General features: G+C 41.3%; 1 protein-coding gene across 1 annotated transcript in view; it reads right to left on the bottom strand.

The window, feature by feature from the left end:
* The window catches only part of HECTD4 (HECT domain E3 ubiquitin protein ligase 4), an 89,993-nt gene extending 80,064 nt beyond the window's left edge, over window positions 1-9,929 (bottom strand). The window contains exon 1 of the mRNA XM_035891665.1: window positions 9,804-9,929. Coding sequence (XP_035747558.1) covers window positions 9,804-9,929 — 126 coding nt within the window. The remainder of the gene's footprint in view (window positions 1-9,803) is intronic.
* Between the last annotated feature and the right edge of the window lie 6,046 nt (window positions 9,930-15,975).

Genomic DNA, 15,975 nt, shown 5'->3' with positions numbered 1-15,975 from the left:
CCCCGAGGGCGCCCCCCTCAACGCCTCGCCCCGCACCGGGGGGCGATCGCCTCAGCGCCTCACTTCCAGCCCGCCTGGGGCTGCCGCCCTCAGCGCCTCACCCCCTCACGCAATGGCCGCTCCCCTCAGCCCCTCACCTCCCTTCACCCAAGGCCGCTTCCCTCAGCCCCTCACAGGAGAGCTGCTCCCTCAGCGCCTTACCCCCAGGGTGAGGCCTTTCCTCTCGACTTTCCCTCTTCAGCCTCGCCTTGGCTAATCAGGGCCCCTCTAAAACTGCCCTTTTCCTACCTCTTGGTGCCTCACGTTCCCCACAGCATAGTTTCTCCCGACCTGGCACCCCTGGTCACCCCTTTTTTTGTCTTCCAGTATGACCTCCCTCTCTCCCTTCCCTTCCCTTGCCTGCCCCTCCATCACCTCCTCGAAGGAATTCTGTCACCTCTCAGGGAGCCTTTTCCCGAAGGACTTGTGAGCAAGCAGGTATGTCCCTTCAAATCCATACCTCCAGATTTATCTATGTCATGAGGATGCCAGAGGGTGCGAAGTGAAAGGTTTGCAGCACCACAGTATGTGTGGGAAAAAAGGCGATCCAAAGAAAAACTGACCCTTCTCTCAGTCTCTCTCTTTTGGGCACCATCATGTCACCTTCCCTATTTTCTATCCGTCTAATTTCACGCTCGGTTGCCTCAGACCTCCACCCTAGCTTGTTCTGAGAGGTACAAAGTGTCACAGGCAGCTGTACCTGACTGTTCAGCAAAGTATGTGCTTGTGAGACAAATCACGTTAATGAGAAAGACATGATGATAAATATTTTTAGTGTATAATTACTGTGGGGATTCCCATTGCAAGTGGCTGCTTTTCATGAAACAGTGACTGTGCACAACTGAAGAGAGATGGAGCGCTACAGATTTATTTACCTGTTTGATCAGATTGAATTATTTAATATATTAATGCATTAGAACAAATGTGCTGTGGTATTGGAAGAAAAGCATATTCAAAGCTGTAATAAACAGATCTACCGCCAATGCTTTATGTCCTATTAAATCTGGTTGGGAAGAAGCATTTTTTTCCATGTAATGGGCCACCACTTGACTTACGACCCACACAAAGCGTCTTCCTATCACTGATTCAGCAACATGAGCATTCACGCAATCGCATCGTTTGTCTTTGAGGTCAGTTCAGGCAACATAGGGTTCGGGTAAGTTCATAGTTGGTTACAGATCTGTGCAATAGCTCAGGACGCTATATTTGGTAGCATATCACTGCCATATTGGAGAGCAGAAGAGTCTCCAGGCTTGGTTTTATTATAGAAATAGAGATTATTTTTCATCTGCACTAGAGAGTCTCATTTTTGAACAGGGAGAGTATGGGACAGTTGGTATCAAAGGTTTTTGTGAGGGAGAGACCGTTCATGGGCATCTGTTATTTTTGGTCAAGCCATGACACAGAGAACAATGGCTGCAGATGGACATACCCATAGATACGAAATCCACCCCGATCCTCCCACGGGAGCCCTGCTAGTGCTCAGAAGAGAGAGAATGCTGAGATTTGAAGATTTTATGGCAGGTGGGACGTGGCAGCTGAGTTCTGGCAGTTGAGATAAGCTGTGCTCACAAGGTCTCCTTGGAGAAATGGGAAAGCTGCTGAGGTTAGATTAGTCACAATATTTCACTGCAAGATAGTGACTGGTGTTATTGTTTTGCTACCAGAGTAGTTGTTTTACATTGTTTTTGTTCATTCACATGAGACAGGAATAGAGGAAGAGAAATGCGAAGTGTGTATACATTTTAGTGGGAGTAACACTGAAAAAAATTCTGTCTTTAGATTTGGTAATACTATCATTGGTACTAGTTGAATATTTTTCACAAAATCAATACAAATAGCAGAGCTGGGAGTAAAATGGGATGTTCACAGGCAACACTCATGCCAGGAAGACTTGTCAACAGGAAAAGTTTGCAGTGTTTTCTAGAGGTGGCTGAGTTTTCAATGTACCTTGTTCTCCCAAGGACTGTTTCGTAGGCTGGCTAACCTCCAGGCTGAAAATTCTTTGTCTCCAGCTCTCATGTGCTCTTTCCAGGGCCTTCTGGACTGCTTTATCCCAGAGGAATATGGCTGTCACAGTAGCTCCCAGGTGGAGAATCAGGGTTTGATATAGCTGTCAATTCAATCCACTAATTGCTTTGAAATACAAACCAAGGCCTTGTATTTGAGTAAGGAGCTGACTCAGAGCTAGAAGAGAGGTATGGGTAACTCTGGATGCATTCATACCAGGCCAAGTATGGAAAGAGGTGTGTGGCTAAATTATATATGGGCCAGAGGCTGTGCTTTGTCATTTGCCTGGGGGTTGGCAAACAATTTCTCGCAGCGAGGCTCCCGATACGTGTGTTTTTGTGTGGTAAGTAACCTGAGCTGCCCCTGAGTGAAAAGCAGGCCACTTAACTGTGAACTGGAGATTGTGCAGAGGTTTGAGAAATCCCTTTTAGTGGTATTTGTGTGAAGACATCCCAAGCCAAACACAGGGGATGTTTACCATTTTATAGTTATTTATTTGCTTATTTGGAGTTCTTCTGATTTGTATTGATTTGACAATTCAAGGTTAAAAATCAGTTATTGAATCAATCTAATGCCATAAAACTGAGAAACGTGTCCTGTCTTGCCTCGGTGCAGGTAAATAACATAATTACTAGTAAATGTAAGTTTTACTAAATTATTTTAGGTGCCTGGTATTCGGGAATTAAAGGTATGTTGTACAATCTATAAGCTTACATAGCATGGAATGCTGACATAGCATCTACTGCAGGAAATTTTCAATATTAAGGCCTTGATCCTGTAATGAATTCAGTAAATATAATGTGTTTTGTCTGGCATCTGCTGCAGAAGATGTTGTATAATATGATGAAAAAAATGATATTATTTTTGTTCTGCATGTCACCAGAAAATGTCAGCCACTGTAACTTCAATGTGGCATTCACGGGTGTACTGCAATAACTACAAAGAAGTCTTGTACTACGTTATGGGAGATGGCGTGACTCAAAAACGAGACTGGAATAACTTGGTGACATAAATCATCCAGCTGAAGAAATAAAACCCTTAACTTGTAAATAGGCTTGTACAGAAAAGCAGTCTTTTGCTTTAATTATTTTTGAGCAGATAGATGGGTCAGACGGCTGCAGCGGGGTGTCCGCTGGGGTGGCTGCGGTGGCGTCTGCCTCTGGTGGCCGCATTCTGGAACGAGCTCCGTTATCTGCAGGTCCCTGGTCCGGCAGCTGAAGGGGCCCCTGTGCTTTCTCCATCCATCACGGCTGCTGAGATTTAGCAGAAGATGCTCGTGGTCTATAGGCAAAAATTAAGACCTGTGAGCCGCAAATGGAAATTCGCTATTTGTGCTTCGAAATGACCACTTGCCCGTTATGTAATGGGATTTAAAGGAACACTGTCTAGCCCTCCAGTTTAATTTTATATTAACAGTTAGAACACACGGTGGAAATTCTTGTCATCCTAAGGCTTTGCTGTACATCTTTCTGTTAATTTAGAAATGGCAGTTTCAGTTTTAATGACCATCGTGGCACTAAGAAATGCGTGAAACGGAAGACATCGTTGCTATTTTTATGTGGTCTGCAATAACCAGATTTCCATACCCTGAATCCTGGCTCCTCTGCCTAGTACATGTTATTTAGAGAGCCCGAATGCCATCATTAATAAGGGCACTATGCAAGGAATACTGGCATTTCTTGGCACACTAAGTGTGATTAAAAAGTACAGTTTCTTCATTTTTTTCCAAGTAAAACTTAGAAAGGACTGAAGTGGAAAAAATCGGTATTTGACAGAGGACAAGGAACAAGCTAGACAGTGAAATAACATAATTTCAAGCTTCAGAAATTTATTTTAATTGCAAAGGAAAAATACTCACATTTTTCTCATTTTGATAATTAGCAATAATCTCTGAAGAAGGCTCTGACTGATAGAAAGGGAAGCTTGAGGAAGGAAGGACAAATAAAAAGATTTTTCTTAAAATGCATAAGGACAATTTTATTACAGAAAACATGAGCATGAATCACCTACCTCACAGACAGAGCCATAGTTAAATTGGACATGAAACAAATGTAAATTGTAGAACCATAATAAAAATGCTGGAATGTTTTCTTAGAGGCAACCTGATCTGTTGGTACGACCCAAGCTGTAACTACACTCCTTGTGACAGACTTGTCCCACCTAGAGTGATGGAGACTCCACCTGCAATCTCTTCCATTGTTGAACTGTCATTACAGTTAGCAAGTTTCCTAAAGCTTAATTGAACTTGTGTTACTGTAATTTAAGCCTTTTCATTTCTTTCAGCTTTTGCAGGCACAGAGAACAGCTGTTATAGGCACAGAGAACAGTTTCTTTCCTTCCTCTTCATGTGCAGTCTTTTTCATATGTGAAGGCTGTGACCACAACTCCTCTCCATCATCTCTGCACTAAATAATTCCCGTCCTTTCCATCTTTCTCTGTAGGCCCTGTACTCTAGAAGTCTGATAATTCTTCTGCTCTTTGGCATTTCCTCCAATTTGCCCCCATCTCTCTTGAGCTGTCAGTACTTTAGATGAAGCCTTACCAGTGTGAAATGGTTTGGACAGATTCCTGTGTCTTCTATCCAATACTCCTGTGAAGTTTCAGTATCACCTTTGTTTTCTCTGCAGCTGTATGATATTGTTGACACACACTGGGCTTGTAAATGAAATAACAGCTTACGCTTAAATTCTGTTTGCGGTATTTCTCATGCAGAAACAAAGCAAGCTGGCATTTAGCATTACTCCCAGTAATCTCATTTTCGTATTCAAGAATTTAACACAAGTAGACTTGTTTGGAGGGAAGTATATAAATGCTGCCCATCAGTGAGGAAGAGTGGTTGGGAGCTGAACAGATCCCTTAGTGGTTGTCCTGAATTTCTGAATCTCTAATGTCTCAGAAGACTCATTATTAATATCCAAAAATAGGTAGGTTTTAAATACAGCTGTTCGGTACTGTTTTAAAATTCAGCCTCCCTGAAAACTGGTGCAGTGAAATGAGGAAAAAACTAAATGAAAAATAGTCTGCTACAATATTCTGCTCAACAGTGCAAAAATATGAATGTAACAAGGTGGATTTATATAATTCATACAAATTATTACAAGGTCCACTTTATAAAGTGTTTCTCAGGGTTTGTAATGTTAAATTGACAAAATCCCTAATAGCTTGGCTGAGATCTGAGGATTTTAAAATTAGTTCTTGAGAATGAGTTACAAAAAATGGTAGGGTTTTTTGATCAATGTGTGCTGCAAGATTGGCAGTGTTTTCTTCCTCTTGTAAAAGAGAGGAGGACTGCTTGGCAGTGCAATTGTAACACTGAAAGTGGTCAGCACAGAGATGGGGCTGATACTCAGACACAAATAGAAAATACATTTTTCATCAGAACTGTCTCTACCTTCATATATACTGTGTATTTTACATCATGTTTTATTTAGAACTCTTGAAAAGAAAAAGTGACATAAGCTGATTTTCTATTAGACTCTCAAGAAGTAGTATGAGTTTCTACACCTGTATTTCAGTAATTTTCTATAATTTTCCAGGTAAATTGGTTGAAATACTAATCTTGCATATCTCCCTGTTTGCAAGCTATTCATGGATAACTGGAAAGAATTCCAGCTGCTGACACAGAACATACAGAATTTGTTTTTTTCTTCTAGGAGCATTGCCTTGTTACTCAAAGATGTCCTTTGTTCCAAGGCAGACATCTAAAATGTAATTTTTTTTTCTATCTTGTGTTAAAAGACCTCAGCTTTAATTTCAGTAAAATCAGTGTAAATCCCACTTGGAGTCACAGCCCTCTATCATAATTTCAAATCTCCGATAGTTCAAAAATGAGAACAGGTCAGTTAAACATGTTAAAGCCCTCATTTTTAAATTGTTTTCCTCCTTTACATTAAAGAGTATGAACACTTCATGCTTGTATTTGAAGGGGAATTGCAACCTGAAGTCAATCTCAGTACATCATACAGAAAATCAAATGCAGTAACCTCCAGATCACGCTGCTGTTGCGGTGCGGGGCCCCTGTGCACGAACAGGCAAACAGGATGTTAACTCCTACAGGAGCTGGGTGCGGTGATCCGCCAGGGTTTGTGGCTGATTCATTAGACTCCCTGAAATGTTCATTCAGCGCTGATTGAAGCATGTTGTCAAACCTGCCATCAGACTTCCTGGGGGAGGATAAGGATGTTCATATCACCAAAGCCTGATGGAACCGGGAAGCGTGGGGATAGGAGCTGCAGCTGCATCGTGAGGCGGGGAAGCATCACACCTTGTACTTGCAGGTGCTAAGGAGGGGAATTGCTCCCTGTGGCCGGGCCACCAACACTCTGCCGTGGCAGATCTGCTCCTGGGTAACTAGCTGGCTAACTTCACGCTGTGGATGGGGAGGCTAAGTTCACATTATTTTATATTGAAGAAGAGCTGTAATGAACAAGATCTGTATTTTACAAAACTTACATCCCTAGGAGAGCTGAGTTCTCTCTCCCCATCAGGATGGCCCTCCACAGACATTGTTCTAAAGTTGACTGAGAACTGGGCAGAGTTTGACAGAATATTTATCAAAAATGTTCAAACCCCATCAGAATAAAAAGCTGAAATTTTGACATTTGCAATGTAACATTTCAGGACAATTAACTTATTTCAGTTTTATTTTTATTTCAATTTTACCTTTTATATTTTGTAAGATTTTAATTTAATCCATATGTTATGTTGTTTTATTTGTATTTGATATAATTTCTTCATAATTTTGATGCTGAATAAAATTAATACTGACATGAAAACTCAAAATATCTGTTTTAACACTCTATTTTTTTGAAAATGAAGTTTTGTTAAATATGATTCATTCACAGGATGGGTTGATTTCAATTACTGGTATGTTTTCTTCAAATCCCCCATATCATTAAAACTGGCTTAGGGATGGTCTGCATAGTGTTGCAGGAAAATATAGGTGTGACATCTACAGGATCTTATATTTTATGTATAATTTATTTATCCTTATTTAGATCATTACCAGCAACAGAGGAGATTTTAAAATTATGGTACATACATGCTAGTACCTTTTTACATCCAGTCATCCCATCGGAACCATAAATAAAAATTCCTGGGAGAAGCTTCTCAGTACAGCATTTTTCTTTCACTCCCACTGTGGGATGGATGGTCTGCACTGGCACAAAACCATGACCATGGGGAGGAATGTATCAACTTGTGAAGGTATCTACCCAATCTGAATATCCCGGATTCTGACAGACACTGAGACACTAAGCAATTCTGTCACCCTTTTTTCTTCTTCTATTTTTTTTCTTCTTTTATTCTTTTAACGTTAACGTTGTCAACGACATCTCACTGAACTGAACTGAACTGAACTGGTAATTGGAAGGAAATGAAAAGTCAGAAGAAAGGATAGGTAGGCCAGCGTGCTCATATCCGATGTATGCTAGTGGAAAGATGTATTTCCCGTGAACTGTAGAGGTCAGGTCAAGAAACACAGGAATTACCTACTATGGCTATTCTGTAACTTGTATTTCTTACATAAATATCCCATCATATCTGTCTGTTTTGTCTAAATATTTGCATCAGGCTTCAGCATTTTTCTGCTATAGTAATAATCAGCCTACCCTAACCAGATTTCAAAGGATTCCAATTCAGGAGCTACTCTTTGCAAATAAGGATGCTTTTCCTCTGTGACAAAGCAGAACTAATCAAAAAATTGAAACGAGTGCTTGGCTTTTTCTTTTCTTGTTGATAAAAGTCTTGATTTGTTACAGAAAACATTTTAGGAGTAAAATAAATTGTAAGTTTTCATGGCTTTTTAGAGTACCAGAAGGTCAAACTATCTAGGAAAACTTATAAATATCAGGCTAGTTTAATTTCATTCATATATTTCAGTCTAAATCCATCATACGGTAAGGTTAGGAATATTTTGACATTGAGTGTTTAAAATACATATAATAAATACAGCAAAATGAAATGGATGAACGGGTAAGTGGGTGGAAAGCAGGGATTACTATGACTGGCAAGAATTTGTCTATAATACTTATTTTTTCTTATTATCTATAATTCTGTAGCAGCTGTAAGCTTCATTCAAAAACAAAATCTTACTGTGATGTTTTACAGACAGAACAGAACTGCTTAAAAGCTAAACATGAAGCACCACCTGGATAGCTGCATTTGGAATTGATCACCGTGTTTCAAGAAGCCCATGGATGGGCTGGGAAAAGCCTTGATGAGAGCAATCAGGCATCTTGAAAACACAGCCTTATGAAGTTAGCTTGAAAGGATTTGGTATGTTCAGTCTGGAGAAGAGAAGGCAGGGAGGAGACATGGTAACAAAAGTGTGAAAGGCTGAAGCAGAGAGAAGTAAGCAGCTGTTGACATGACAAAAAGTCATGGGCTTAAACTGCAGCTGGGGTGATCGAAGGCAGACGTCAGGAAACATTTCCTATCGGTACGGTTGTGGTTGTGGGATCTGTTAAGGGAGGGCTTTGGCACTGCACTAGGCAAGTGTCTGTTGGGCCTGATGGGGACTACGCTGATCTCATGGTACAGGATTAGGTGGTTTTCATAGTCCATTTGCTATTTTCTACATTCCGTTCAAAGTAATTTCCATACCCGTGGCAGGGAGAAAGCAGAAGGACCTGTAGGAAGGAAAAAGACATAAAAAAAAAAAAACAACCCAGCTTTGGGAATATTATGTAATAGCTTGTCTGCAGAGAGAAGTAGTGAGGGAGTGAACGATGAAGGAATTACTCAAAGATGGCAAGAAGCAGAATTTTGCCAGCTTGCTTCCATCAGCCATGTTTTGTAGGTGTCATCCAGAATGAAAGGTCTGAGGCAGCTGTACAAAAGGCAAGAGCTGGGTCTTTGTATAAGTTTTAGAAAAGGGTATGCCAATCCTGACAAAAAAATCTGTTGGGTTGCCCATGCCAAGTTAGCAATATTGGGAATAAACCCCACAACTCATTACATGTTATTCATCCAAAAATGACTTGCCTTTCATAAGCGTATCTCTAAGTGAGGATAACTTGCGAGGGTGTTGCAAAAGAGATAACAGTGACTAGAGAGCCTGAAACAACAGGACACCAACGAAAAGAGTCAAAGCAGCATTTTAAATGAGAATTTTAAATGAGGTGGCTTTTGAACTTTTATTATCTTTGCCTTTTACTTGAAATTCACAAATCAGTTCCAAGATCCTGTGAAGTCTTAATGAGCAGGTTTTCACAGGCATGGCAGCACTAACTACCCTTTTTCCTAAGCAAAGGAAGCCAGGTCAGTGAATCCCTGGCCTGAGAAAATGCTGTAGTGTGTACTGATTTTCTCTTCAGTGGTGACAGGCATTCAAAACAAACTTAAAACTGAAAGCCACTAATTGAGAACTGAAACCATGCAGTGCAAATTGGAATGCCTTTTCCTCTGGGGAGAACAATTTTGCTCTCTGTGTGGTGGTGTTTTGCAGCTCTAAGTGCCCACATCTCCAAAGGTGCTCTTCCCATAGTGCCTGCCTCCCCTTCCTTTCTTTCTTGAAGCATTTATCCTGTTCTTTCCAGTATCTCTTTCCTATAATTTCCAGCCAATAATCTACTTTAAAAGGAAGAGTAAGAACTATTATACAATAAAGTCACAGCGAGTGAACAACTTGATGGGATATAAATATGAGGGAGACAAACAAAAAAGGATATAGGAGTCTACTGTGGTTTTGTTAGTGAAGGGATGTTGCTGATTTCTGTGAGAGGTGCAATCTTCCTATGCTCACTATGACTCACCTGTTTTTCCCTCTGTTCCTTACAGCCAGATGGCATAAACCAGTAAAGGCCAAATAATTCATCATTCCCCAGTTTTGTGATGGACTGGCCCCCAGATGAAGCCAGGATGGTTGAAAATCTTTTCATGCTGATACAGGTAGGACAGCTTCTTCATTTGTAATATTGTAGGGTTGAGTTTATGAATGCTGCAGTGGAATGTCAAGTGCTAATAAAATCCTGGTCTTGACAGGTAAAAGTCAGTCTTTTCTGAAATTGTTTTAGAAACCCTTGACCTTATGCTTTACGACATAGCAGTGTTTCTTTAAAAAGAACAACATCACAAGTAGCCTACAGATAAACCATGAAGAACAGTTAATTGTCCTTCAACTAAAATAACTCCATGAGCAATCAATCAATGGAAGAACTGAGCACAGTGCTATCTGTCAGTCATCCAAAGCCAGCTGATTATTTGGAGGACTATACCAGCATCACTGCCTGCACTGGATTATTGGTTCACAAATAGACAGCACCAGCCCAGCCTTTCCCCTGTAATACAGGGACTGTATTACGTGTATTGTGCTCATTCCTCCATTCTTCCAGATTGTTGTCATATGGCTGTGGATTATGCATGACAAACACATAAAAAAAGCCATTTCTTAGGCTTGATTATCCAGTCTCCCCAGGCTTGGTGCGGTGGCCGATTGAATGACGTGAGAAGTTGCAGCTCGGGGGGGACAGGATGGGAAGAATGATAGAAATTCTAATGAGTGTTCTTATAAATCCCCAGGAGGCAGCTGCGCTGACTGGCTCATGCTGGGACACCCTTCTCAGGTACTTGTGAAATCAGCTGTTATTTCAAGTAAGCCCAAGCCACATAATTTGTAATGTTACTTGTATTAGTCTCATTTTTTTAATTCAAGCTGTTAGCCAGTTTGGAGATTAATGGGTTGCCTGTGTTAGAAGACAGTTACATGATGATGCTAGGCATTGCCTTGATGAAGTCCTGTTTATTTACAAAGCATGAAAAAGTCTTCTTTCCTAGTGTGTTGGATTAAGTAAATCACGGATTTTTGTGCACAGTGCTTTGACCAAAGCCAGTATTTTGACCAAAAATAAAAGTGTGCTTCAAGTTTTCTCTTGCATCAGCACTCTCAAAACGCAGTTTTCCTTTTTCTCCCTCTGTGTCCCTAGTACGTGTTTGGTTTTTTCCTCTCACACAAACACAAAGCTCCAGATTTCAAATGCCTTTTTTGCACTTTCTGTGTCCGTCCGGAGGGAAGCCATGCGGATAATGTGCAATGTACAGAAGCTTTGCCATGTGCCTGTCATTCAAGTAATAGTTGCTGTTGTTTCAGTTTTCTGATTCTAGAGGGGCATTTGTTTATTTTTTTGTGCTTATTTTATGGAACAGTTAATGGTTATCCACCAATTTCTGTGAAATCCCATGAAACAGATCTTCATTTCAGCTTAGCAGGATGTTGACACCAGTAATTTGAAAACTGATTTTACGTAAACGTCTCCAAGTGAAACATTTTGAGGGTGCATCATTCTTTTTAGGGCCTTCGTATTTCCATGTTCTGAAAACACCCTTCCTCCCTTGTGTATCAAGGACATAAGCTTGCTGCCTAGGACTGGTTTTGTACATTTTATCTTTGTATTTTATTCCTCATGTGAAAATGGGCATTTTGAGCAACAGGATACCATATATAGCACATGGTGATATCTGAAAGCCTTAATTTTAAAAACAATTGCATCCTGAGTGCATCTGTCAAACGAGTGGAAAACCTCTAGATCAAGTAGGACTGACAAAATGGATGAAGATGTAATTGTTTCTGGTTTAGTCTCCTATTTTCTTCATGAGGTTTAAAGCCTTTCCTAGTGCTGCTTGGTGTGGGTTCTCTGCATCCCACTGACTTCTTCCAATGGACTGAATAAATCATTTTACCTTTGTGTACAGTTTCTCGGTGTTATAATGGCAGGTTTTACCTCTGCTGATATCACGAGGCCAATATGCTCAGTGTATGTAAAGTATGAGAAGTTGTTTATCATGATCGTTAAAAAAATTCTGCAGGCAAAGTGCCAGGAACTGCTAATTGGGCAAAATGCAGAAACGCAGAATGTCGCCAGAGACTAAATCTTTTAGCTGTACTGTCCTGTAGTACAAATATAATGGACTAAGTTCTGCAAAAAATGACATTACAACTGATAAATAAGAATATGAAAACATTTATTCCTCATGCCACCTGTGCCAGTCTTCAACACTGCACAGTGTTTTTATTTTTTAGTATTAAAAGTTGATACAGGCTCAGTAGGGGAAGATCAGAATAATGGATCAGGTCCCCTCCTCAGTGTCATCCAAGCATAGACTTTTTATTCTTTTATGTACTTCAGAGCATTGTCATAAATTGTTTAAAAGTTTAAAACACTTCTTGAGACCCGATATGAGAAAGTTTTGCTGCTGTTCTGCAGGTATGTGAACATGACCTCACTGGAATTAAGTTGCTTGCTCAGGTTCACAGAGAAAATCAATTGAGCTGAGAAAAAAAAAATTAATTTCTTTGATCTCTACTACCATGCTTTGTCTCTCCTTATCATTATTACTAGTAATAAATATTTATGTCTGATACAGTCTGAACCATGCTTAGGTCATAGAAGTTGCTGGCTGTGTGTACAATCTGTCATGTAAAATCATTTCCACTAAGAAGGATAAACACTGAAATAATGGGGAAAAAAAGAGGGTGAAATGAGCCAAAAAAGGCAGTCAGCTGACAAAAGTGGGTTTTGGCTCTTCCTCTGTGAGAGGGTGAAAACTGGTCTCCTCTAAAACAGCCCCCAAACCAAACAAACTAAAAAAGTAAGACATTTCATGGTTGCTTATTGGCAAGCGTGTTAAATTCCACATATAACCATCACAGGCCAACCCTCCTGCATGACTCAGTGCCAATGTTGACTTCGGCCAGTGGGACTGGCTCACTTTGTTCAATTAGTGGCTTCCTGAACAATGAGGAAAAAAAATAGCGAGAACTATTATGAATAAGATCCTTATAAAAATATGGATGTAATTGCTCTGATTGCTTAAACAATGAGGTGTCATCAAGTGCTTAGTGCAGACTGTAATGCAGGAGAACTGGAGAAATCAAATTAAGAGGTAAATAGTTCCTTTTCCTGCATCCTCACATCCTGCACAAGTCACTGGGAACTTCAGATGCTGTCCCCAAACCAGAGTAGGAGCAGGAGCTCTTGATACTGTACCCATATGATTACGTCATTTATGTGACCTGCTACTTCCAATAAGGATGGAAGAAAGTGTAGTGGAGTTTACATGACTCCCCGATGCAGTTCTAGATCTCTTAGACTAAGCTGCCCATGTGTCCGTCTTGTAACAGAGCAATAGCTGATAAAATCCTAGGAGCCACTGCTATTTGTAGACTGGTATGGTGCTTAATCCCCTAAACAGCACAGGAAAATGATGTGATCTCTTCTCCTAGTGGAACTTTACGAGACCTCAGTAAAACAGCCTTCACAGTAAGCCAGGGACAGGGCAGAACTCTGCTCTCCAGTTTCAAACTGAGCAATTGCTTGCCTGGAGTTAGAAAACTGGAAAAAAAGTTTCGATCCTAAAACCCAGTTTTATTTAATTAGGATAGACCAGGAAGCCCTTCATGCTGAAAGACAAGAAACAAAATGTACTGAAAGAAGAATATACAGAGAGTCTGGAACAAATTCTGTTAGTAAAATCCATTTGGATGGGGTTTCTAATGCTTGACTCATTTAAAGTGTGATGGGAATCAGCATTTGGAGTGGAAGGAGTTCTCTTGCATTTGCTAGAGGGAGGCTGCCTAGGCCAGCTCTTCTCCATGAATGGTTTCTCAGCTGATCTTGCCCACATTTTCTAGAAGGCTAAAGCAGAGCTTCTTCCAGGTGGTAAAGACAAAGAAACTGTCCCCAGATTCTATTTATTCTTTATTGAGCTTGTGGGGAGATCCAGAATGACTCTTTGCAGAAGTGGGGCTGGGTGTACCAGTGGCAATAGTTCTGTGAGTGAGGAGGAGAGGAAGGGCAGGGATCAGGTGGAAGTACGCTGGGGGAAAAAGGTTCAGCTGCCCCTGTGTGACAAGGCACATCCTATAGGTATCCTACAGCATAGGTGAACTGTGTAACTGATCACTGGACATCTGGGCATTTGGCCTCTTTTCCTCAGCACCTGGCCAAGGTGGGATGTGTGTCCTGTAAAAGCACCTTCACGCATCTTCTCTTAAGGATAAACCCCAGTGTGTCACACCTGAGAACACCAAAGGTAACGTTCTCTACCAACCTGGCACTGGAAAGTACTTTGTCTTGCAAATCAGCCTCAGTTTCCTCTCCAGCTCCTGGTCCCAAAGGAAAGCCAGTGTCAGTCTCCCTGTGACTGCTGGCTGGCATAGCAGCTGGGGCACAGCCTCTTTGGGCCAGACCGAATCCACCAGATCATTTCAGAGGCAGCTCATAGGTAAAAATATGTGCCTGTAGATAATAAGGCATTGCATCTTATTCCCAATTCCCCGAGAAAGCCAATATCCCTCTATCTTTCCTCTCAAAAGGATGCTTTATTATAATTACATATCACTTTATTAGGCAGCTGAAGCAAAGAGCACATTTGATGCTAATGAAGTGCTGTTGTGGTTGAGTCTGTCACTATTTTTGGACCTGCACATCTCCAGCACTTTTGATTGGGTGACTGAGGCTTTGGATGTCTCTAGCTTCTTCTGTGGGGGATGCTCAGTGAAAAGCAATGACTCAGCTAGCCAGGACTGCAGAACTGTTTACATGCTCAGAATGAGAAAAGCTGCGGGACAGCGAGAACACGCACAAAAGCTCTTTATGTGGAAGTATTTTTCAGGTAGTGGACAGTATTATCTAGATTGAAAAATCCTTCTGAATATTCACTTTGTTGCTGTGTTGGTCATCTGTATAGTCCTTGTTTTTCCTCTTTTCCATCCCCCACCCCAGAGCATTTCAGAAAAAAGCCGAATTTCACAGAACTCAAGGAAAATATTTTAGAGGTTAAGAGAGAGACAAATCACCGCTGTCCAGCAGCTGCCTTTCCCTGTGAAAGATGGGTGCTTTGCCGTCTCCATTTTCTGCACCAAAGCCTGAGGAGCTGCTCGGCACCGTGAAGGCATGATTTGGCATTAAAATTTGACTTAACAGCTCGCGCCCCCGGAAGCAGGCCTGCTCCCACACCCCTTCATGCCAACACCGACATTCATCTGGTCCCACAGTGACTCAGTTCAGGGATCTAAACCAGCATGAAAATATTCATCCCTCCCTCTCTCTCCCCACCTTGCTGGCCTGTGTTACTGGTCACCACCCAGTCAAGACAAGTGACAGGACCAGGTCAAGGGAGGTAATGGCAGCATGTGAGACCATTTCTCCCTGCCGGGACCTATGAAGACAAGTATGACCAAATCACTTCCTGACAGCATGCTGGAAGACAAAGCCTCCCCTTTCAGTAAACAAAGTTAATGGTTCCAAGTATCATTTCACATCTTCTGATACACAAATGAGGAATGTGCCAGACTAATTAGTAATTACAGAAAATACCATTGTATCTAAATACCTCGTTATTCTTGGATTAGCCCTATGTTGTTACAACTTCCCCATTCCCAGAGGGGCAGGGAATGACAGAAGCACTAGTACCTCTAAAGTGTTCTCTTAGACCAAATCTGTTTGCAGACTTTGCGATACCACGTGCTGCTACAAACTATTTCAATCAAGAGGTCTGCTTGCAGGTTTTGGGACTTTTCCCGTTTAAGTGTTCCCACATACAATTTTTACTTTAACCGAGCTTCCTAAGCACATTGGGTTAAGACCTTTCTTTGGCATTATCAGCAAGCTTATCTTAGTACTAGCAAGTGAGATGCGTGCCGCACTTTTGCATCTTTTTAGAGGTGATTTATGTAAACAGGCCAGTCCCACCACTGCAGTAAAATCTCACATCAACTTAAGAAGCCTCTGACTATACCTGTTACCCACCAAACCCCGTGCAACAGATGTAATTCATCACAGACATAGTTCTGATGACCGGGAGAAATAAAGAGCACCTTCCCGGAGCACCACAGGGCAGAACCGAGCACGGAGCAACATGAGACCCATACCCAGCCCGACAGCAGGAGGTCTGCGTTCTGACAAAGCTTGCTCACCGGCTCCCTCT

Source organism: Egretta garzetta, unplaced genomic scaffold (assembly GCF_000687185.1).
Source record: "Egretta garzetta isolate BGI_Z169 unplaced genomic scaffold, ASM68718v1 scaffold330, whole genome shotgun sequence".
In the NCBI taxonomy this organism is placed as follows: domain Eukaryota; kingdom Metazoa; phylum Chordata; class Aves; order Pelecaniformes; family Ardeidae; genus Egretta; species Egretta garzetta.
This window is presented reverse-complemented; position numbering and strand designations above follow the sequence as displayed.